The sequence below is a fragment of the Nyctereutes procyonoides genome, unplaced genomic scaffold (assembly GCF_905146905.1).
Source record: "Nyctereutes procyonoides isolate TBG_1078 unplaced genomic scaffold, NYPRO_anot_genome, whole genome shotgun sequence".
NCBI lineage: Eukaryota > Metazoa > Chordata > Mammalia > Carnivora > Canidae > Nyctereutes > Nyctereutes procyonoides.
Window position 1 is genome coordinate 56646768 of NW_026575046.1, and position 25409 is coordinate 56672176.

General features: G+C 40.1%; 1 protein-coding gene across 1 annotated transcript in view; it reads right to left on the reverse strand.

The window, feature by feature from the left end:
• NRG3 (neuregulin 3) overlaps window positions 1-25409 on the reverse strand; it is a 1039102-nt gene that overhangs the window by 28745 nt on the left and 984948 nt on the right. Inside the window, 2 exon segments of the mRNA XM_055324814.1 lie at window positions 144-270; window positions 6787-6889. Coding sequence (XP_055180789.1) covers window positions 144-270; window positions 6787-6889 — 230 coding nt within the window.

A 25409-nucleotide genomic window follows, 5' to 3' on the forward strand; every position in this document is an offset into this window, starting at 1 on the left:
ACACACACACACACACTCGCACGATGATTTAAGGAAAAATCTAAAGTATTGAAAAAAATATATACAAGTCTGATCCCCAGCTCCCCATCCCCTCTGAGTCCTGAGGTGGGCTGTGGGAAGAGATGTGTAGACAAGTAACTTACGCTTTGCAGCTGGACATGGTTCTTCACCAAGCTCTCTGACTTTGTCATTGTGCTGGATGCCTTGAGGCTGTAGTTTTTACCACTTTGTGGTTCTTTCAGCTGCTCTTGGATTTGTTTAGCTTGTTTCCTGCAGGGTTAAATAAACAAATGCATAAATAGTTACATCAGTTTATTCGACTCATATTTCGGGGGTTCACTCATTCCCAACATCTGTATTTGTCATGTGTTGAAAGCTGGAAAACTCAGTTAACAAAGAAAATCCTTCCTCCATGTTCAATCCACCAACCCCATTAGATAACTTCTAATCTGGAAAGAAGCTGATTTTATCCATCAACATTCAGGTATTCACACCCAATTGTGCACCAAAGGCAGACAGAAGCATGATACGCTGTCCTGGCCTCCAGGGATGCAAGAGGTCCCTGACCCTGAGTGCTCAGCTGTAAAGAAATAGAAATGCTCTGAAGTAATCAGTGGGAAAAACATACATACATCTATAATGTGTATACTTCCTCTTCCTCAATTTAGAAATAGCTCATTTATTGTTACCATTAGCCCTGAATGAAAAGACTTTTATTTCTACTTTGTAAATAATAATAAAAAATCGTTAACTCCTGCAAGAATTCCTACTATGTGTCGAGTGTCATTTTAAGTTTTTTCCATGTATCAACTCACTTATTCTTCATAATTCTCAATGATGAGAATTTACTCATTTTTTTAATTTACTCATTTAATATACTCATTTAATATAGGATGAAACTGAGGCACAGAGAGGTTAAATAATTTCCCCAGAGTCACATCGCTAGTCAGTGGTGGGGCTGAATTTGAACCCAGCCCATCAGGCTGCATACCCTGCACCATTTGGGACTATCAAACCACTTGCCCATATGCCCACAGCTTTTCAGTGGGAAGGCTGAGACTGTTCTTGCATTTTGGACTCTGAGTAAAGTGCTCTTGACTGTATATGTGGAGTGACTTTGTTTAAGTCACACAGGGGCTATACTCGAAGGAGGCAACGCATCACTGCCTTATTAACTGCTCTCTTCCAAGGGCTTTACAGTAATTATCTACCAGCTGAAGACTCAGTGCCCATACACACACACACACACACACACACACACACACACTGCAGAACCATTCCACCCACCCCAAACATTTACCTCTTCCCACAAGATTCCTGTCAAGGACAAGGACACAGCCTTTGGTGGAGCGTGTGCACTGGCTTCCGCAGGGAGCTCTTCCTGAGAATGGGCTTGGGTATCAGAGGGGCTGGGATTTGAATCCCAGTCTGCCACCCACCACGTCTGCTTTGAATCCCTAAATCAAAAAGATTGTTTTTGCTAAAGCTTCCTGAGCCTCGGTTTCCTCATCTGTGCCCGGGGTTGCTTGAACATCATATACATTCTCATTGGAGAAGCTAACTTCCGTGGATGCCGTGGGAACTGAACGTGAGGACACCTGTAAAGGGTTGGTCTGCTCCCCCTCTTGACATCCAGCGAGCGCCAACTGCTAATGGGGCATATCCTACAGAGGAATTAGAACATGGGCTCAGAGATAAAGGATTGTGTTAACTGCGTCTCCCACAAGCACATGAGTGTCTGCTGCCAGATTTGGGAGCTCTGAGCATCATTAACTCTTTTTTTTAATTTTTATTTATTTATTTATTTATGATAGTCACACACACACACACACACACACACACAGAGAGAGAGAGAGAGAGAGAGAGAGAGAGAGGCAGAGACACAGGCAGAGGGAGAAGCAGGCTCCATGCACCGGGAGCCCGACGTGGGATTCGATCCTGGGTCTCCAGGATCGCGCCCTGGGCCAAAGGCAGGCACTAAACCACTACGCCACCCAGGGATCCCACATCATTAACTCTTTTGAATTTGCAGCAACAATGATGTAGCTCTGTGTGTTTAAAAATTTCCTGTATCTTCTCAATTGTTTGGGGAGTTATTATCCCCAGTACTTTTGGTTGCTTTAATCCAGTTGTAATAACCTGTTTCCTAACAGCTAATCTGTAGCCTTTTGTTAAAAATAAATCTATCCTGTCAGCATTTTATGAAGCACATTATACCACAAAATCCCCCTGATGAAGGAAATAGGAGATCAGGAGGTTCCACCCGAGGAAATCATCGTGAGGTGGTAAAAGGGGGCTTGGCACAGAGGAAGGACCCCGTTACTCTCCTAAGGATTAGATAGTAGGAACAGTAACTATCTTTTCAGTAATTCTATAATTCAGTGTCTGGGAAACGCCAACTGCTAAAGGAACTTTCCTCGTAAAAATGTGTGAATGCAATTTCCTAAATCCTTGTATGACTTGCTTTCCTTTCCTGGCTTTGCACTTAAGTCCCGACTCACTGATATCCCAGAGATAAACGGGCTCTCCTTTCAGAACCGTCCTCCTCCTCCATCATCCCGACCCCATTCCAAACACACCTATTTTTGCTCTTTCCTCCTTCACCCAGCAGATGGGAACCAGGACGTGAGAAGCTTCGGGTTGCAATTCCATTATGTCCCTCAAAGAGCTGCTGCTCTGGGAAAGAGCAGACATGGGTGCTGCACACTGGCACCCTACGAGCCTAACAATGTCAGGGGTGATATTTTATAGTTCACTGAGTATTAAGTTTCTCTGGCCCAGTTCATCAGAACGGACTGACATGTCAGTGGGGGAGCATCAGGCATCACAGGTGCACTGGTGGGCGTGATGGGTAATGTGGCAGGCGGGCTCCGGGGGAAGCAGGCACTCAGGGGAGACACATGAGAGGTTTTTATCAGGGGAGGCAACCCCCATGAAGGCACTGGAAGGGGAGCAGAACTGGGCCAATGGAGAAACTGGAACATAATGCAGTCTCAGCGGAGAACTCTGCAAATCCCATGGAGGCGCTCTGAAGCTGGACGGCCTTGCCCCCTGGGTTCCGGCAGAGGCCTGGGCTTCAGAACCTCACACTGACCTGTCATGGGAGGTGGGCTATCTCAGGTCAGAGCAAGGCAACTTTTATCATATTTGTTTTAGCCACTGGAGGACTAAGATCTTCACTGCTCAAGAGAACTGAAGCTGCAAATCACAGCATCCGCTGCCCGTCTTTGAAGGGCTGTGCTTGGGCTGAAGTCAGTCAGGACTGACTTTTACTGGGTGCACCAGTTTTCCTTTTTGTTCTTCTGCTTTTTTTCCCCCCAGTCGTGATCACTATTTGTCCTGGCTTTTGCCTCCTGGAACATCTCCTGTCCTATCCCAATTCTTTTTTTTTCGAGCTGACTTGTATTGCCCTTCTGAAGTCTACTAAGGACTCCTACAGGCAGCCTCACACTTCTTTCCCATATGAGTTGAAAGCAAGAAGAAACCTAGAAGAGTTGCCACATGAGCCCCATCAGCCTGATCTGAATAGCTCAACTAATAGTCCCATTAACCTCTTATGGGAATATAAGGGCTTATTGGAAGTGATGAGAGGAGGATTGCTTTCATCGTGTCCTTTAGCATTGTGGAGGCTCAATTAACTCAGGAAATCCTCTCAATCCAAGAAGGTGTTGATCACTTGCACCTCATCATGCTATCCACCTTCAAACTCTCATCTGCTGGCGATGTGCTGTAATAGTCCCTGTGGCAAGGTCATGTCATAGTAAGGGTCACAGGACAACAGACGAGAGTGGCAGGATCTGAGGAATTATAGGAACTGAAATAATCAATGATCCAAGGGAATGTCAGCTTGTGGGTAACTCCTGACTTTCTCTGGCTAGGAACAGTATATCCCAGAATATAGAATGCTGGCTCAAGTGCATTTATTTAAAAACCAGTGATGGAGAGTCCCCAGAATCCTGGAAGACTTGGCAAAATGGAGTCAAACAAATTATACACATATTAACAACTTTATAGTATGTGTGAAAGTAAGGAAACGTCGAGACAGTGGCTGTCTATGCTGTTATCACTGAGATCTGGGGATGGGAATTAGAAAGTCCATGAGTGAGTGAAAAGAAACATAGGCCAGGGTGCTTTAAAACTTTACATGACTTTCAGCTAAATAGATTAGATGCTCGGTGTAAGGTGTAGCCTTCCTCTCAGGCTAAGAAAAATAAAGGAAGACCTCACCTGGAAATTGTGCTAGAAGAAAATACACTCTGGCTCTCTAATGAGAAATAGAACTCCACTTGGAAAAGGCTTCAATTCTTATTATTACTTTATTATTCCCACATTTTCTTATTTATTTAATTTTTAATAAAAACCTGTCCCAGCTGGGCAGGCAGAAAGACAACATCCTGGTTAGTGTTCGTCCCCTGGCTCCCTTGTCGGAGTCGCCCATAATGAATGATGTTGAGCAGTGTTTCCATTAAACCCGGACACCTCACTGAGCCCCAGGAGGAGGTGTTTGTCTCAGAGCTCACGTGCTGCCTGGAGAGGGAGAGACTGACAGCCCTGAAGATGGAGGTCCTCTAGTTATCCAACGGCTCTCCGCTCTTGTGATTGTCATAATCAGTCTTTCCCTTAAATGTGGTACAACTACAAATTATACTCTAAAAATAAGTGATTAACCACCACTTGATGGTAATTTGCTTATTGTTAAATACACAATTTCTTCCCTGTACACAGCACTTGTGGAGAGACCCTTCTAACACCCTGCCGTGCATGATTATCCCTCTCGTGCTCCAATGCATGCTCTTCACTTTGCAGTCACCCAGCTTCTGAGATCTAGTGTGGAAAATCGTAGGTGTTAACAACAGCAAGGCTTCATTATTTACTCTTTGGAACATGATGCTGTGCTCTATATAGTGTTATCCCATTAATTCCCCACAAATTCTATAAGGTAGATATCATTTGGGGCCATATTTTACCCAAAAGGAAACCGAGGCTAAGGGACTGGATGTGATTTGCCTAATAATATGCAACAAGCAAGAGGCAGCCTGGTGATTTGAATGCAGGTATGAGTGACAAGTGTAATTCCTGACCACATGCCGCATCTGCTCCCTAGAGCACACAAAGCACTCAGGGCTGCACCAGGCCATGGTATTCTTGATTTACCTTAAATGGTTTCCCCTTCCATTATCTAGCGGGAGGACTGTGGGAGCCAATGTAGCAGAGTGGTTTAGAGCATGCAATTTTGAGTATGACTGTGGAAATTCAAAGACCCTGTCTGCATAGCTTTGACAAATTAATATTTCAAAATTAAATTCTGTTATTATTTGAAAAATGCAGCAATAATGAACAATTCCCATTGTTGTGAGGATTGGGGAATAATGAATGCAAAGCCCAGTGTCCCTGACAAAGAATAAGTTCTCAAAAATGAACACTAATAACTGTCACAGCCAAGAGTTGCCTAGGAGACATGACAATTAAATATGTGGTATCCTAGATGGGGGCCTGGAACAAAGCATATTAGGTAAAAACTAAGGGAATATGAAAGTATGATCTTCAATTAGTAATAGAGTATGAATATTATTTCAGTAATTGTGACAAATATAACATATTAGTGTAAGACATTCATATTAGGGGAAACTGGGTCTGGGATATGTGGGATCTATCTACACTATTTTCACAGGAATTCTGAAAATCTAAATCTATTCTGAAATAGTTCATTAAAAATAATAGTTACTAATTATGGATTCATACCCGAGTTTCCATTATTTTTTAAAATAATAATTGCTGTTCTTTTTTAAGATCAACATATACAATGTGCAGACAGGTGTCATAGACTACGTCTGGAAATGGATCAATTTTTAGAAGAGCAAATGGGTAGACAAATATAGGTCCAATGAAAAGCAGTTACACTTGGACTTGCATTTCAGACAAGCTGTAGGAACAGAATCTGTGCCAACTTCTTAAGGCTCGCATGACTTAAATAAAATTTCCATAAATAAAAAAAGTCTTTATTAAGGTTCATTTGGAATAAATATATTTGTATGTATATATAGATATGTAGATATTTTATTATACTTTATTAGTTAAAAATAAGCACCTTTATCAGCATTTAGGTTTCATTTTTTTTAAGTTTATATATTTATCTACTTAAGTAATTTCTACACCCAATACTCAAACTCACAACCCTGGAGATCAAGAGCCACAGGCTCTTCTGACTGAGCAGCCAGGTACCCCAGAGGTTTCGATTTCTTAGCAAGGGAAGTATAGATGTGCTTGCCAACTGTCAAACCAAAGTAGATCTTACAGTATTCATATTTCATATTTGGCTGAAACCTTTATGGGTATCAGGTGAAATAGTATGAAAGGAAAAGTGTGGTTTGCTTTTTTTTTTTTTCAGGAAAGTCTAGATATTTTTTATAATACTTAGGTCTACAGCAGTAGACCTCTCTGTTCAGAAGTGTTAACCCCTTAGTGGCAGGCAGACACTGAGCCCTTACTTTTGGAAGGTAATCAAAAATTGGAAAGAACATAGTGTTCATGATCACAGGGAAGAATTTTCACTCTGTGCACCAAAGATAAACCACACACACTCACACAGACACACACACACAGAGACCTATGTACATGCTGCATATACTCCCCACAGTCCATAAGAGATCCTAAGTCATTCATAGATGTTTGATGGACCCATTTGCCCAAGATCCCTCTGCCTGGAGCAGAGACTGTAAGGTTAAAGAAAGACAAAGTGCTTTCTCTGAGAAGTAACCTTTTAACATTTGAAAAAGATGGTCTTACTTGCTTTTGAAGTAGAATGCTGCACAGAACATGCCCACGATGACAATTCCAAAGATGATACAGGAAATTGACAGCACCTGCCTCTGATAAACTTCTTCACTCTCTGTGAATTTGAAAAACAGAATTAGAATAGGTGTTAGCAGGGCACCATTTCCATCCTTGCACTTGAGTTGGTAGGAGCTTTTCAAAGCAAACTTTTTTGTCCCTGTCATGAATAGGAAAACACGAAGAAGTTATTGTGATTCAATTTCTTGGCAATCATTGACAGGCTAGCGGGTTGTTATTTTTTATATATGTATGGTTAAAAAAACACTTATCCATGGGTATCACAATTATGACTCTTATTATCAAAAGACATTCCATAAATTTAGCACATACTGGGACATGTTTTTGAAACTATGGTGGGGCCCAAAATAACCTTCAAGAGAAACAAATATGTGTCCACCAGAACTTTCCTGTCCCAGTGACAACTTCCAATTTATTTCATGTGATACTGATGTCACTGTATTTTATGATCCGGTCCTCCACTATCTGTCTCCCATTCATCCATGCACTACTGTGATTGACATCACTAATGAAAGAGAAACTCAATATGTATGTGAACATTTATTCACCCATTCTTCACTTCCTCAAAACCAATGATCTGGCACAGTCATCTCAACCACTATTACCAAGGTCATAACTTACAGCTTCTTATCACATGCAAACAAAAAAAAACACCAAAAATTCAAAATAAGCATGTCACTTTTTAGCCATTACCATTTACACTCTCAGCTCATTTCTGAAATATGTCTACAGAAACAGTTCTTCTAGCTCATCAAGACCTTTTTATCTATATATCTCATAACTTTCTATCTGTTAATTATCCTCGTCTTGTCTTCATTTTCTTTCTTTACACAGCAGAGAGACTATGATCCATGATTACAGTCATTCACTCTCTTGCAAATATCCTCAACTACTGTGTCTCTTTCTCCTTCCCTTTTACTCATTTGGCAGAATAACTGCATACAAATCCAAGAAACTGCCTTCTCTATACCTCTACCTTGAGCAGCTCAGAATTGGGAGAGAAGATTATCCAATCAGGAAGACGGGCATCAATAAAAGTTGACAAGGGCACTGCTTAAGTAGACATCTATCTAAGAGCGACTAATGACCTCATCATCAGCCTGCTTCTCAACTTTTCTAATGATTCGTCATACCTTCTCCACTCAAACATCTGACTTACTCTTCCTCACGTGCAGATCTCCAATATGTTATAAAGAAAAAAAAAACTATATTGTATAAATCATCTCTATTTATAACACAAAATATACAAAATTCACTGCATCTGAATCTATTCTTCGTGTTTCTCTCCTTGACATGGTGCAGTAATTCTCAAACTTTACTGTGCAGCGGATTCAGATTGAGATTGCCACCTACTTCCTCCCCTAGAGTTACTGATTAACAAGGTATTAAGTGGGGACAGAATATTTGCATTAAAAAAAAAGTTCCAAAAAAGTGCCAAGGTGATTCTGATGCTGCTGGTCTGTGAAACATACTTTAAGAACCAGTGAATAGACTAAAAATGCTTAGAACATGCATCAACCATGTAAGAATAGGGGAGATTTTGATGTTGTTGTTAATGCCAACATGGTATGGGATCCATTTTGGACCTTCTAAATCAAAATATGTAAAAGAATGTTTCAGGTATATGCATGCACACTAAACTTAGAGAATGATTCAATTGGAGAAAGTGCTATATTTTTGTCAAAGAATAGTTCCTCAGGATCCCATTGTCTTCTATCATCTTGGGGTCTTCTCATCTCTTAAAATTGAAGGGAAGGGAACACATTACAACTCATTCTGTGATACCAGCATTACCTTTATGCCAAAACCAGACAAAGACATAAAAAGAAAACAATGTATTTACATATGTCCCTGATTGACAGGAAAAATTCTTAACAAAATTTTAGGAAATCAAATCCAATAAGATATTAAAAATGATACATCATGCTCAAGTGGGGTTTATACAAGGAATACAAGGCTGGTTTAATATTTTAACATTAATCAATGTGATTCGCAATTTTAACAGTCAGGAAAAAATTATTTAATTATCAGATTAGAAGGAGGAACTGGAGGGTATTATGCTGAGTGAAGTAAGTCAATCGGAGAAGGACAAACAGTGTATGTTCTCATTCATTTGGGGAATGTGAATAATAGTGAAAGGGAATATAAGGGAAGGGAGAAGAAATGTGTGGGAAATATCAGAAAGGGAGACAGAACATAAAGACTTCTAACTCTGGGAAATGAACTAGGGGTGGTGGAGGGGGAGGAGGGCGGGGGGTGGGGGTGAATGGGTGACGGGCACTGAGGGGGACACTTGACGGGATGAGCACTGGGTGTTATTCTGTATGTTGGTAAATTGAACACCAATAAAAATTAATTAAAAAAATTACTTAACAGAGTCTAATATTCATTCTTCATTATGTCTTTCAAAAACTAAGAATAGAAGGGAATCTCTTCATCCTGATAAAGAGTATCTATAAATAATCTACCTAATTGTAAAAGACAGAATGCTTTTCCCTTAAGATGAAGGATACAGCAGAAAAATCTACTCTTACCACTTCTATTTAACATTGTACTGGAGGCTTAGTTAATGGAATAAGGCAAAAATAGAAATTAAAGTCATTCAGTTTAGGAAAGTAGAAGGAAAATCACCTTTGTTCTCAAACTATATGATCATTTATGCAGAAAAGCTGATGGAATCTACAAAGAGCTAATGTAAACAATAAATAAGCTTAGTAAGTTTTCAGGGTAGAAAGTTCCAGGGTAGACAATACAAAAATTAAATGCATGTCTATTTAATAGCCAGAAATAATCAGAAATTGAAATGAAAGTATCACTTACAGAAGCATCAAAATACATAAAGTACAAAGAGGTAAGTTTGGCAAAAGATACACAAGGTCTATACACTGAAATCCACCATACATTTAAAGAAGCCTAAATCATTGGAGAGATATATCAAATTTATGAATTAAAAGATTCATTATTATTAAGATGTTACTTCTCCTCAAGTTGAGGGATAGACTGAGTGAAATTCTATTTGAAGTCTCAGGAGGCATTTTGCTGTTGTAGAAATCAACAAGAAGATTCTAAATGTAATATGGAAACACAAAGGATCTGGAGTAGCAAAACAACTTTTTCATAACAAAGAGAGCAAAACTAAAGTGGTCAAACTACTTTAGTCCAAGACTTAACATAAAACTATAGTAATCAAGGCAAGGTGGTATTGGCCTATTTATGGCAGATAAATCAATGGAACAAAAAAGTCCAGAAATATATGCAAACATATGTGGCCAGTTCATTTTTGATACAGATGCCAAGGCATTAAATGGGAAAAGGGTATTTTCAAAAAATGACATTGTCACAAGAGGATAGCCATTTCCACTGAAATGAACCTTGACCCTAACTTTATGCCTTATTCAAATATAAATTTATGAAGAATAGTAGATCTTAATATATTATTTCATGCTATGAAACTACTAGAAGAAAATGAAGAAGAAAATCTTATTAATTATGGATTTGACAAAGATTTCTTAACTATAACATAAAAGATACAAGGTCTGAAAATTTTTAAATCAATAAAATGAACTTCATCCAAATTAACAATGTTTAATCTTCAAGACCATTATGAAAATGAAAAAAAAAAGGGCACATTCTGGGGAAAAAATCTGCAAAATACATACTCAACAATAGACTTGTGTCTATAATATATAAGAATCTCTTATTACTCAATAATAGGAAGACAAACAATCCAGTTTAAAAATGGGCAAAATATCCCTAGACTTATTGCCTAGGGAGTAAGTAGATATTTTTGCCTTTATAAGGATTTTCTGCTTTAAGTTGTGTATGATATTTCAAGTCTCACCTGGGGATGCTCTTCAGGTTTATCACGTCTCTTTTGTCTACACTATGTCCTCCTTGGCTTTCCACAAATGCTCTTTTCCTGAGCAACTACCTGTAACTGATCGTACCCATTCCTGAAATCTACACCTGGCTCCTCTCAGCGGGGCTTTCCCATCCAAACCTGGCCTCCTCACTGCAACCCTGTACTCACAAAGTCCTTTTCAGAGGGCAAAGTGTCATAGGAGAAAATGGGGAAGCCCTGTGTTCCCAGGCCTCAGGAGATACTGCAGCATGATCTACTGACAGGTAAATACTCTTACTGTTCATGTTCTTTTCCATACCATCTGTTTGTTATCCCCTGGCTTTCTGGGTGATTTTCAGGTTGCCTGGTCAGGCTTCAAGGAAGACACTCTGGATGTGTTGGATTTGAGTGTTCTTAACACTTTCCCTGCCTGCACTGGTACACTGCCTGATTTTACGTTCTGGCCTAGTTTCACTCAGTGCTGATGCCAATTCATAGTGAGAAACCTAGTCAGAGGGTTGGCTCACAGACACAGAATTCCCAATACCATGACTTTCTGGGGTTCTTGCAATATGACCCAGAAGCTTCCAGAGCCAGCTGAAATGAGTCCATGACTTGTGATGTTCCCCTAACAGCAAAATCAATTGCAGTAATTCATCTTTAATTAGAAAAATAGATATGAGACACAACAGATCTAGATGTAAACCTATGCACAGAGCCTGATTTCTAGGACTTAGTTTATTTTTTCTTTGTTTTTCCTTTCCTGATACCATGCATTATATCCTCTCTTTAAATATGACTGTACATTTTGTTGTCCTTTTTCCTGCAGAACTTTACTAGGACACAATGATTTAGAAGAACTAGCCCCTCTTCACTCCCATCTTAGACTCTATTTCCATTTTATTCAGACTGAAGTATGAGAAAACAGAAATTAAGCCTAATTTCTGAATAAATGAAGAGGGGCAATCATGTGGCTCTGGCAAGCCTTCTTTGACATTTGTAATTTGGCAAAATTCAAATTAAAGGAATAAAAAATGTGTCACTGAGACCTTGTTTGGGCATATTGTCATCTTAAAGAATGTCATCTTTTCCATCCCCACATTTATAAGCTCGTTAAACTTTCCAATTGAACTTGGAAACAAATAAGTAGTTGTACCAACTACAGAGAATTTCATCTCATTTAATTGTTGTGAGTTGACGACTGTAATGGAATAAGTGTGACTTGCATGTGATAATCTACCCCACCCTGCCTCTGCCAATAAAAAGAATTATGAAAATGATGGATAATAATACTCATTAAAACAAAAAAATAAGACTGTCTACTAAGCTGAATGATTTCCACATAAAATCTATGTACTGTTTTTATTCTTTTTTTTTATAATTTTTTTTTAATTTTTATTTATTTATGATAGTCACACAGAGAGCGCGAGAGAGAGAGAGAGAGAGAGAGGCAGAGACACAGGCAGAGGGAGAAGCAGGCTCCATGCACCGGGAGCCCGACATGGGATTCGATCCTGGGTCTCCAGGATCGCGCCCTGGGCCAAAGGCAGGCGCCAAACCGCTGCGCCACCCAGGGATCCCTGCTGTTTTTATTCTTATTTGAAGCTAGTCAAATATAGCCTGGGGAAATGCACAAAATCAATTCTGAGTTTAAATCAAGAGTGAAATTAAAATTCTGAAGACCGTGAGTCAATGTATAGACACAGGTGTGGTTACAGTGACGGTGCTATCAATGCCTTTGATTCACAGAGTGTCGTCACCCAAGAACTAGCATGGGTGAGGTGTAAGAAACAAAGGTTTGAGAGTCTGGCAATTTTGGATTTAACTTTAATTTAACCACATTTAATATGAGCAACCACAGATATATTACTTTGTCTTTATAAACTTTAATTTCCTATCTGAATAAAGGCAATGATATGAAATACTGAGTGTAGTAAGTGCTATAATAAGGAGGTAAATAATGCTACAAAAACAAATAGTATGGAAAACTGACCCAGCCATAGAAACCAGAGATCAGAGATCTCAAGTATAACATTAGAGGCTGATCAGATAAGAGTAATGGGATGTGGAGAGTGGTCCAGGAAAAGGAAGCAACTTGTACAAAGGCTCTGTGGTAGGAAATAACATGGCATGCTCAGGTATCTGGAAGTTATCTACTACCACAGGGCCTTTGTACAAGTCATTTTCCTTAGCAGGTTAGCAGAACAACACAAAGGCAATGGGGACATGGTGCACAATGAACATGTCATCACAGCATCAGAAGGTACCAAAGGATCTGAAAAGAGAGGAACATGATATAATGAAATATTTATGTTCCTTGTATATGCAATATGTAGGGAAGATTAGAAGGAATAAAATAAATGCAGAGTCCTGTTAGGAGGCTATTAAATTAGCTCAGGTAAGAGATGATGATGTTTGTATGAGTAACGACCATGGTGGAGAGAGGAATAAACAGAAGTAAAAAGCACTTAGATTGAAAATACCTAAGGGACTAGATAATGGTGCTCTTAACTAAGATAATATATTTTGGAGGAGGTTGAAACTTGGAAGGAAAGATAACAAGCTTAGTTTTGGACTTAGTGGGTTTTGAAAGCCTGTAAGATGTCTAAGTGGAGATGTAAAGTAGACATTTAAATTTGCAGATCTGAAAAAATAAATAAATAAATAAATAAATAAATAAATAAATAAATAAATTTGCAGATCTGGGCTACGAGGAGGTGACAGGGTTCTGCAAACAAATGTCTAGGGGTTAAACATGTAACTGATACCCAGTGTTTTGATAAGATGGCCCTTGAGAAAATACAGAGTAAGAGGAGAACAATGTCTAAGAACTTTGAAGGACTCCAAAATTTCATGGAAGGACAGAGAAGAATCCTATAGAGGAGGGACCGCCAGGCAGGCAAAGCCAAAAATGGAAAAAAAAATCCTTAAAATAAACATAATAACTAAGCATGATAGTAGCATGGAAGAAAATATAGAGGGTTTTTCTAAAGGTGCAGGCTATTGAATGATTGCGGGGAGGGGTTGAATAAGATAACATCCTCTACTGCAGGGACCTTGAGGTCACTAAGAACTGCACAAGCTCTCTGGAATCATGAAAGGGGCCCCATGACTCCGTGGGGGCCTCTGTCATGTATCTTTCAAGAACCTCAAGGCAAATGCACCTTCCCCAAACCTGTCGTGTCTTCAAACCACTTCAGCCTGGAGGCAGAAGCTAGAATTCCACCTAATTCCAGAAAGCAGAGAACACCTTCTTTGTGTAAATTGAGGCTACCGTTAACTTCATTACAGAGACCTCGGGAGGACTGAATGAGTCAAGATGTATGGGATGTTTCCACACCTACCCCTGAGTGCTCACTCACTGTGAGGCTGACCCATATAAAATCGCCATGGGAAGGCGCAATAGCTGGCAATCATTGGCAGTTTATTTTGGTTTTATCGGATACACGGTAACTGTTATTATTCTATGGGATTTCACTCTATCTTTAAAGACCCAGATTATAAAGTCCTTTTTGAGGGTGGAACTAATCTTTGGTTAAATAAGAATCGGTAAGTGATGTTTGGATTGTCCCCCCACCCCCAACTCTATTCTTTTTCCTTTTCTCTAATACACAGAACTCACTCTTTTCTTTTTATAGGATCATATCTCAGGTTATAAAGGTGAAACTAGAGAAAGCAATGCTACAGTGCAGTTTCAGAAACCGACATTGGCCCAGTGGGAAAAAATCCTCCTTGACAAATAGTCTGGCCCGAGCCTCTGGAAAGACCAGGGAGAGCCATCTCACTCAGGGAACAGTATGGTTGGCTGGTGCGGATGCTTGGGTGTCAACCCCAGCTACAGCTCTCTTTATCCTCCTCTCCCATCCATTGTCTTTACAGATAAAATGAGAAAAACATTACATACCTCCCATATTTGTTTAGGGATTCAATAGGAGAGCACAGATAGTGTCTAGGATAATAGATGGCATACAATGGATGCACAAAATGCTAGTTTCCTTTCTGTCCCCTCAACCCTCTCCCACCGCCCCCCCCCCCCAAATCCAGTGTTCACAGTAAGGATAGACCTATAAAATACTCTACTTATCTTAGAAAAAGCTAGCCTGTCTACAAGCTGTCAGTGACTTCCTGGCTCTGGCCCCCACTGCCTGCTCTCTGGGACCTGTCCTGAAGGAATTTACTTTTATGTCATTTTCTTTACTTACAGTTCCTTATACTTTTGCTCTTGGTAACTGGATTTTTCAAATAGTGTTGCTGAATTTCTACCCTGATATTTTAGAGGATATGATGCAAGTGGTTCTCCTTGGGGCATGGGCTGTCTTCCACAGTCTCCCTCATGTATACCATTTGAGAAGAAAAGTATGCTCTTTGATCTCAGAGACAAAGAATCTTTGGGAAGCTTGTTGGCCACAGCATTGTCTGCTAAACCAGATGGCTCACAGTCGAGGTCTCGGTGTGTAAAACTTCTTGCTAGAATGCTTCTGGAAACTCTAATAGTCTTTAGAATTCTGGAGGTCCCTTCACAAACACTTGTTGAGTTCTACTATATAGAAGAAAAAAAAAATGATACCCAAAGAAAATCATCAGCTTTCTTAAATCATTTCTCTTAGGAGGTCTCTATATTAAGGATTTAGAGGAATGGATGACCTTGATGACTTCTCTCTGTATATGTTAGGGAATACAAAATATTCTAAATGGTAGCTCCATGTCCCTATCAAGTATGGGGCCCTAGGATTTCACTGCCTGCTGGGAGATTTTTCTTTGTATCACCAGTTTAAATTAAGTCTGTAAGACACCATACTTAAGCATGATTTGCCTAAATGTATGGGCATCCAAGTAATGTGAGGCTCAAACACAGACATGGACACACAGAAACATAGACACACAGACACACAAATACCCATAAATCATACACAAGTACAAAAGCTTTTCTACCTAGACCACCTCATATTCAACATACACAAAGCAGACACCTTGTGGTGACACCACCACTAGGTGTCAAATGCAAGCATGATTACTCCGATAGTTCATTCTAAAAGCACATGTAACAATACCACCACGGCTCCTTCTTATCTAAGGATTCATTATCAAGGGTCCTGTGGTGAAAAGTCTACACAGAGGAGAAAAAGTCAACATAATACAACAACATCCACTAATGATCTCACCATTTATAAGCTCGATCTGTGCCTAATTCTTGTATTTATCTCTAGTCATCAAGCCAACCTCATAATCTGGGTAGGTCAGTCTGTTCCTGATTGTAGGCCTATGACTTTTTTGGTCCCAGTTTTAACTGGATTATGTTAAAATGGATTTATTCCAGTATTAATGATTCTTGGAACAAGAGGGCTTCCTGATTTTTGTTCTTAAAAATCATCAAATGCTGAACATAGATCAAAACATGAGGAGCTTGCAAGGAACTGCAAATGAACCTTAATCATGAAATAGAAGAATATTTGGAAGGTGGATGTAGAAAAATATTTGGAAGGTGGGGTGTACACTTCTTTAACTTGAAGACGAAAATGAACAAAGGCTTAAATGGCCTGATGACTGCACTACTGAAGAAAAAAGAATGATTTTTATTAAGGTAAGAGGGGTCCTGAAGGAGAATGAAAGGGATACTCACAGGGAGACCAACAGAATCAAACACACACTGGCAGGGTGAGGCTCTAAGAGAGTCTTTTATGAGGATATCAGGAAGATCAAACAAAGTCCCCAAGCCTTGCTGCAAGAATGCTGTTTGGGGGCTTCCAACACATGCACCTGCTTGCAGAGTAGTGAGGTGATTGAGGGTGCTGAAACGCTCTATATCTTTAGCATGGCATAATTTCCACTTGGAAGAGCCCCCTTCCTTCTCTACTCGAGAAGCCCCACCCTCATAAGGGTGGAATTATGTCCCCCAAATGATGCTGAGGTACTAACCAGCACACCTGTGAATGTGACCTTCTTTGCACACAGGGCTTCTGCAGGTGAGCAAATTAGGATGAAGTCACTAGGAGGGACTTTAGACCAATTTCACTGTGTCCTTATCAAAAGAAGAGGGTTGGGCCCCGAGATGGATACACAGGGAGGAAGACCATGTGAACATGAAGGCAGTACTTCCAGTCTGCACAACTGCGAGACAATGCTGTGTTTTTGTTATTGAACTGCTGGGCTGTGGTACCTTGCCATGGGCATAGCCCTAACAAACCAATACACTCCCTGACTGAGAAAAACTCAGAACACATAGGATTCGGTCTGAAAATTCTCAAGAATTCCCTTCTACATCCCTTTTGTATCTTTCTGCAACTGCACACTATCTTGGACCAAAAATGCATGTATCTGTTTCCTTAAAGTCCAGACTGTGAGCCCCTCAAGAGCTCCTCAAGGGCAGGAGTACCATCTTCACTCTTGGATGCTTGTCCCCAGCACATGCTTGCCCTGCACAGGGGGGTGGGGGTACTCAACAGGCCTTTGTTAAAGTCAATAGCTACACAGGCTGGAGGTCTAATAACATTTTGCCAGTTGGGCTCTTTGCCTGGTGGGGTAATAAAACAGAGGCTATGCTTTCTTGGAGGGAGGTCCTTTTACCCCAAAGATGTATTCTATTGCTCTGTGCAGTCCACTGTGGAAGGGCATCTTTTAAAATACTCTGAAAAAGTGAAATAATTACTTTATAACAAACTGTTGATATTCAAAATTATATTTTATCTTATTTCCATGCAAAATGCCATTAGACGTGCATTATCCATAAAATTTGATATTTAAGGGAAAATAACAGTTTAAATTCATAAACACATTTATTCTCAACCTGTAATTTCCTTTCCTCCCCCCCCGCCCCCCTGCGCTCTCCAGCAAATAAACCTTTCCTGTAATAATCCCTTATCTCTCTCCTTCCTTTCCCAAACAGTCAGCTCTGGCTGACTATAGATAAGTGAATGCTATAAAACACATTTTAAAAAAAATGAAAGGCCCTGGGTCTTCTCATTGGTATCTCTAACATGCACTGGCTTTCCAAGTGCTATTTCTCCCACAAATAAATTATAAGTAAAAGAGCAAATTGCATCAAAATAAATCTACGGATGAGTTTTCAATGCTAAGGTAAAACCAGTCTTTGGCTTCTGGCTTCTCTGTTAAAAGGTCTGTGAACTCCATTTTTCCTGAACTTGTAATAACTGTCCCCCAATCCTCAGCTTTAACCCCAGTTTTTATCACTTAGGATTCCCTGTTCAGTGGCAAAGTCACATTCTACCAGCAAGACATGCGACTCCAAATGATAAAATGTCATTTCCTTGGCAATAGGGAGAATCTGACCTGGTGGTTTATAGGAATCTTTGAGTGTTTGACCTGTTTTGATAGAGCGGGAAGTCTAATCCTTTTAAGCCATTTGGATCTTGCTACCCAAGAGAACGTCTGAGCCCAAGGTGATACCCAGCCCAGGTTGGTCTAACAGACCTCCACCTTCTTCAGCCAGGTACGATGCAAGCTAAAGGAATCTAACTCCATTTGTCCTAGATTGTAGGAGTGCCCCCCTCCCCCCAATTATAAGCATCATCTACAAAGTCAGCTGTTTGCACAGCTGCTCAAGGCATTTTGCAGCATGTCTCATGCCCATGTTGAAACCGGCCCATCAGGGGCTGGCCTAAGGCAGGCTGGGAATCAGCACAACACAGGTTTCTGGACCTGAGGTGGTGATCCTCTACCCCAGCCATATATTAGAAATACCTGGGAATCTTTTCGAACACACCTATAGTGGAACTCCACTTCAGAGAGGGAGATCTGAATTCCTAGCACTGAGACTCTAGATTGGTATTTGTTCAATCTACCTAAGACATCCGGATGCAGGAAGAGAGGCACACATGCAGACACACACACACACACACACAAGGCAAAATTAACTTTGCTTATACATTTTTATTTCACCGAACACATCTAAAACAGTATCATTTCAACATGGAATCTCTATAAAAATATTAATAAATTACTATATGTATATACATATAAATGTACTAAATTTTCCAAATCCAGTGCCTATTTGGTACTTGCAGCTCATCTCATTGTAGGCTGGCCACATTTCAAGGGCTCTGTGGTCACATGCAGTTAACGGTTACATGAGACAGTGTAGGTCAGACATGGATGACAGGGATCTGTTCCCAAGCCCTTTCCCTATTATTTATGTGAATTTGGGCAATTTTATTGATCCTATCTGTGATTCAGTTTTTATTTTTTTATTTTTAAGTATTTTATTTATTTATTCAGGAGAGACACAGAGAGAGAGAGAGGCAGAGACACAGGCAGAGGGAGAAGCAGGCTCCATGCAGGGAGCCCAAGGCGGGACTCGATCCGGGGTCTCCTGGTTCAGGCCCTGGGCTGAAGGCGGTGCTAAACTGCTGAGCCACCCGGGCTGCCCTGACTCAGTTTTTATTTTTATTTTTTAAAATTTATTTATTTATTTATTTATTTATTTATTTATTTATTTATTTATGATAGTCACACAAAGAGAGAGAGAGGCAGAGAGACACAGGCAGAGGGAGAAGCAGGCTCCATGCACCGGGAGCCCGATGTGGGATTCGATCCCGGGTCTCCAGGATCGCGCCCTGGGCCAAAGGCAGGCGCCAAACCGCTGCGCCACCCAGGGATCCCCTGACTCAGTTTTTAAAGTGAATAAGTGGCAATGATCATAATACCTCTCTCACGGGATTACTGGAAGATTAAGGAAACACTTTGTATGATGTATTTACCGAACACAGTGCCTGCATCACTGAAACTATTTATAAAATTGATGTGGTTTCTATTATTATTATTGTTGATGTTGTTGCTATGATTTTAATATAACATCAGAGATTGCTGATGAAATCCACAGAGAAATCTGGATTTGAGAGGTAGCATTTAAACCATTTGAAAACAAGTGATTTCTCCAAGTCTCCATGTGAAAAAGTAAAAAGGATAATTGAAACAGTCGTTGTAGTGAAGCTCATTGGTTTCACAAAAATATACTGAAGTTCCTTGAATTAAAATAGTGATAACAGGGGTGCCTGGGTCGCTCAGAGGTTGACTGTCTCCCCTATTGTCTCTGCCTTTGGCTCAGGTCATGATTCCAGAGTCCTGGGAACCTGCTTCTCCCTCTGCCTGTGTCTCTCATAAATAAATAAATAAATAAATAAATAAATAAATAAATAAATAATAAATAAATAAAATATGTATGATCTTTATCAACATTTATGATAACATTTAATTTAATTAATTTTATTTTTTATTTTTTATTTGTTTAAAGAGAGAGCATGTGTGTGCAAGTAGGGATGGAAAAGGAAGGAGCAGAGGGAGAGAGAGCGAGAGGGAGAGAGAGAGAATCTTAAGCAGGCTCCATACCCAGTGTAGAGTACCATGTGGGGCTGGATCTCTCAACCCTGAGATTATGACCTGAGCCAAAACCAAGGGTCTGAGGCTTAACCCATCAGTCACTCAAGGCCTTTGATTTAATTCATTTTAAATTTGGCTTCTGAACATTTTATTGAAAGGGTAGATTTATAGAAACTTGGGCTGGAAATAAAATAGCTGAGCCTTCCCCTTGGACTCTTTGCAGCTCCCACCCCTCCACTCTCTGCTGTGGTAACCTACCCTCACCAACTGGCTTCCTCTATCTGCATGCTGTTTCTAGTACCCTAGAAATCCAGCTTGCTCCTGCTCTGGGCTGGCCACAGCTCTTACTCCATCTAAGAATGTCCTTTCACTTTCTGACCTTGTCGCTAAGTGACCCAGTCTCTTATTTTTGCAAAATTCAAGTGCTTGTCCTTTAAAATAAAATTCATATCAATGTGTAATGCATATATAAAAATGCATAATTAGGGTGCCTGGGTGGCTCAGTCAGTTAAGCATCCAATTTGTGATTTCAGCTCAGATCATGAGCTTAGGGTCATGAGTTCAACCCCCCCCACACCCCCAGCCATGCTCTGCACTCAGTGGGGAATCTGCTTGAGATTCTCTCTCTCTCTTCCTCTCTCCCTGCCCCTTCCTTTACTTGCACTTTCTCTCTCTCTCCAAAATAAATAAATCTTTAAAAAATGCATAATTCATAAATTTGCAGTATGAGGAAATTTTATAAATGAATGTGCTTAGGTGATCAAGAAAGAGAACATGACAAGTACCTGAGAGGGAGTCCATATGCACCCTCCTAATCACCAACCACCTTATCTATAATGCAACAACTAACCTGATTTTTAACACCAAAGTGTAGCTGTATGTGTTTTTGGATTTTATTATGAGTGGGCTCATACTATACGTTCTTTTTATACCTAGCTTTTGTTTTTCAGTTACTATGTTAGTGAGATTTAATTGCGCCCTTGCATGCAGCGATGGCTCTATTATTATTTGTTAACCTGGTTTTTAAAACTTACAATGAAGTCAAAATCATCGGCATTATTTTTTCGTGTTAGTGCCCATAGGTCTAGCTCATCCTTGGGTAGTGACTGTGTGGTATTCTCTATTATGGTGAAGTCCTATGGAGATTTATGCTTTTTCCAATTTTGTCTAATTACAATCAATGCTATAAAGAACAGCCTTGTGTATTTGTTGTGACTATGCTTTAAAGAGCATATTGATCAACGGCATGGTGTGTAGAGAGGATCATGAGGAAGAAAAGGAAAGTCAGATTAAAGAAATGAAAGTATATGCTTGTGGATAACCAGGGGCTCTAGCAGATGCTGTTCTTCCTCATTCTGATAGTTGGGGTTCCTCAGTCCGATAGCTCTCCAATTCTTGACCCAACACAAATCTTGTCAATAAGCCCCCCCTATTGAAACAGTGGCCGTCATTGTTCTTAAGGAAGGGAGAGATCTAACTGACAAACATATTGCCTTATTCAGTGACACCAGATACCCCCCGTTGTCTTTAATTCACAAATATAAACATTAAATCCTGACTCACCAGGCCTACCGAAAAAACAAAAAACAAAAAGCAAAAAAAAAACGAAACATAATGATAAGCTTCCAGAGTGGAATATGAAATGTTAACATTAAGAAGTCTCTAAGATGGACTTTAGAAGTACTCCTAAACACACACACACACACACATGCACACACACACACACACACACACAAAACTACTCACGGGTTTTATAGACCCATTGTGATTTCCAGCATTTAATACTGGAAATCACGGTGCACTAAAAACTTCATAAGCTCTAATCTCAAAAACACTTGGGTCAGGTGATCTTTTTGTCATTTCAAAATAGGACTTTTAAGTCTAATTTCTTTTACCTAAACAAAGGGCAGTAGGGGGTAATTATTAATACATGATAATTTGATGCTGCAAATTCTTTCCTTCCCACATAAGAGAAACAAGTTGCCATCCAGCCACGAAATAAATTTGTTTCCAACTCTGTAGTGATACCAACAGGGGTTTGATGACAAGTGTACTCAGCAAGGCAAGAGCTACAGGATCCAAGAAGATGACAGGGTTGGTTATCAGGAGATAAGAACAATGATGGTTTAACTGAGGCAGAAGCAAGAGAGGATACCTGCCACTTTAAGAATTAGTACAAGCTCAGAATCCCTGAAAGACATATCCAGAAGCAAGATAAACCACACGTGACCCTTATGGGAAGGGATTCAGGCATCTGATGATGGCTGAATTAAATAGGATTTTAAGATCTCTAGAGAATTATCCAGTCTCTATGATGTCTGTGCATATAATCTTCAATAAAAGTATGTGGAGTATTTAGATTTATTCTATGTCCTGTAGCCACAGCGTAGGAACAGTTATTGTCTTATGAAAGCATGTGTATTCAGGTAGCTGCAGACAGATGTTTTGCCCACATGCCCATTCATGTTTAGGATCCCACACAGTAATGACCATGTCTTTTGTTTTCTATTTCTGATGCTCTGACATTGGAACCTTGCTGATCCTGAGGGAGTCTCCTCCTAGAGTTAGCCAATTTCTGGAGCTAGTAAGCAACTAATTCATGCACATGATCTTCAAATAGACACTAAACAATCCAGAGTTTACAACCCCGACTACCTCCTTAATGGACTCTCATACTTTGGACTACAGTCCACCTGCCCTCATCACCCCAGGCCCAGGGACCAGACAACTACAATGGTCCCTCTACCCAGAGCCTGCTAAAATTATACAAACTAGATAATTCTAGGCCTGCTTATACTGCTTCACCCATTGCTTCCTGTGGAGACCACAGTAAATGCTCTTGGCCACAACTCCTCCTTCTCCTCTGCCTCCTAACAGACCTCAGCATTCCCTCTAGAGGCCTCCCACGTCAAGGTGTAACAAACTATCTTTCTAATGGTAGTTGTTTCATTGTGTGTTGGCCTTACTATACCTCAAATTTTCTATTAATACACTATTTTAGAACACAGGCTATTCAAATCAATGCTCTAAAAGGATCATGGGTCATGCTAAGAAATTGCAAATATTTTTAAAATATTGGAACTTTATTTTTCTAAAGAAAAAAGAAAAAAAATGCTGCTTAAATCCATTCAATGGAGTGACCACTACCCATTGGAATAAATCACAAAAACATCAGCTCTAAACAGGATTAAAACTTAAGATTGAAAGAAAGTTACCATCTAGGTTTATTAGATTTTCTCCTGCAGCCCACGTTGGACACTGCTCTAGATTTATACTTTGGCTGTAAAGATACGCAAGGTGGAATTCCACAAATCCTTTTATCTAGCAGGTGAGATGGACATATAAAAATAAATACGAAACAGTGTGGTGTTTTGGAGCTATGGAGAGAGTGACATCAGCAAGATGAGCAGTCCACACTACCCAGAGCAATCTACAGATCTGATGTAAACTCTATCAAAAATCCAATGGCATTTTTTTACACAAATAGAAAAGGAATCCTGTTTTCATTGTCTTTGCCAAAGGCATTTATGAGATAAAGTTATAAGGAAGACAGAAAATGTAGGTATTTCAACTCAAGCTATTGTCACAGCACAAAGAAGTATCTGAAGTCATTGCCAGGACACTATCAAAATTCAGTGTCCAATTCATATTCTTGTAAATATATTTAATTGTTTATCATCAAGGTGGAATTGAGTAATATATGTACTCCCATCCAGAAGAGCCAGTCCTTCCTGAACAGGAAACAGGAGTGTGGGAACTTCATCTGGAGGTAGGGGTAGAAATAGTGCAAAACTGACTCCAGAACTATTCTCCATGATACATGCTGTGTAGTCGGTGTAGTCGGAATTACAAAGCAAGCAGGCCATCCAACTAACCCATCAATTCCAAACAGCCACTGTATGGAGGGAAAACAAGATAGTGGCCACAGAATGAGAATGGTGGTAAGTAGGTGAAGGAACGGAGGGCAGGAGGTGGAACCTGCAATGTACCTGCAGATATTTTGGGGAGAGCCCTGTGGTCCTGCCCATGGACAGAGCAGGAGCTAAGACATGTAAACAGATGGAGGCAAATATCCAGCTGTGACCCTGCAGGTAGGCAGGATGAAACACAATAATTTTTATCTTCATTTCACAGAGAAGGAAACTGAGGCTCAAATGTGACAATTGAAAAGTAATAGTCATGAATGCTCTGCTCTATTCCTCTTCTTCTTCTTCCTCAGTCTCCAGGAAACTGAAGGGGAAACCATGCATCCTCTCTCCGACACCCAAAAGCCGGCCAAAGAGGACTCCCGTGTGAACCAAAACTAAGCAAAAGGAGAGACGTAAACCAAGAAAGTCTTTTATTAAAAGAAAAAAAAAAACATGTAGTGTTGGCCCACAAGGAGCACAAAATCAAATAGAAGAGGGCAATGTATGTTTAAAAATGCAGTAAAAGAAGTTTCAAAAGAGAAATGGAAACTAGGAATGGAAAGTGAGGACAGAGAGGCTTCTATTTAATGTTTAATAACCCCGTGGTAGGCACTCTGAGGAACGCATAATCAGCTTCTTTCTGCCCATGTTCAAAGGTCTGGAGAGAACCAGGGACTTTCCCAAGGTTATGAAGCTCGAAGGTGAAAGGTAGGACCAAGGAACCAATTCAATTGTCTCTGGCTCCAAAGTTCAAGCCTGTCTTGCTTCCTTATCTGTTCCATTTATGTTTATTTAACTAAAATCTTGAAGTCACGAATGGTAAATATCTAAAAAAAATGTTTTCTTTATAAAATAAAGGACCAATGAATACATAAAGTCAAGTCACTAAGATTCCCAGCCCTGCTCATGGAATAGGTATGAGACAGAGAAGGGAAAGAGAAGAGCACGCATCGCTTCAACATTTTTAGTCTACATGAAAATTGGATGAGATTGCCATTCCAGGAGGAGAAAGAACAAACCCATGGGCGACAGGGAGGTGAGGGTGGTGGGTGTGGATCCTTCATGATCTGGGCTTATATGAACCAAAGTCTTTCTGCTTATCTTTGCCTTTTACATGCTCTGCTCCATGCCTGCTGCCAGGTGTCCATCCTCCCCCTCAACTCCAGGTAACTCTAGGTGTTGTTCCTTCTGCCTAGGGTGTCCTTTCTGCCACTCTCATATCACCTACCACGCTAGAAGCATATCATTTAGATCTCAGATTTCCACAAGGAGGAAGCGTTCCCTTAGCTCCCTCCCCAGACAAATTTCATGAATGAGGCAATGGAGTAAATCTCCCTTGTGCCCATTATCATGTTGCGTTGCGATCCCTCGGGTAGTGATTGGTCTTCACTGTAATCTGCAAGCTCCTTGGACTTTGCTGATTATTTCGTTTTTATTTTGTTCCTGTTTTGTTCTGTGTTGCTCCAGAAAATCTG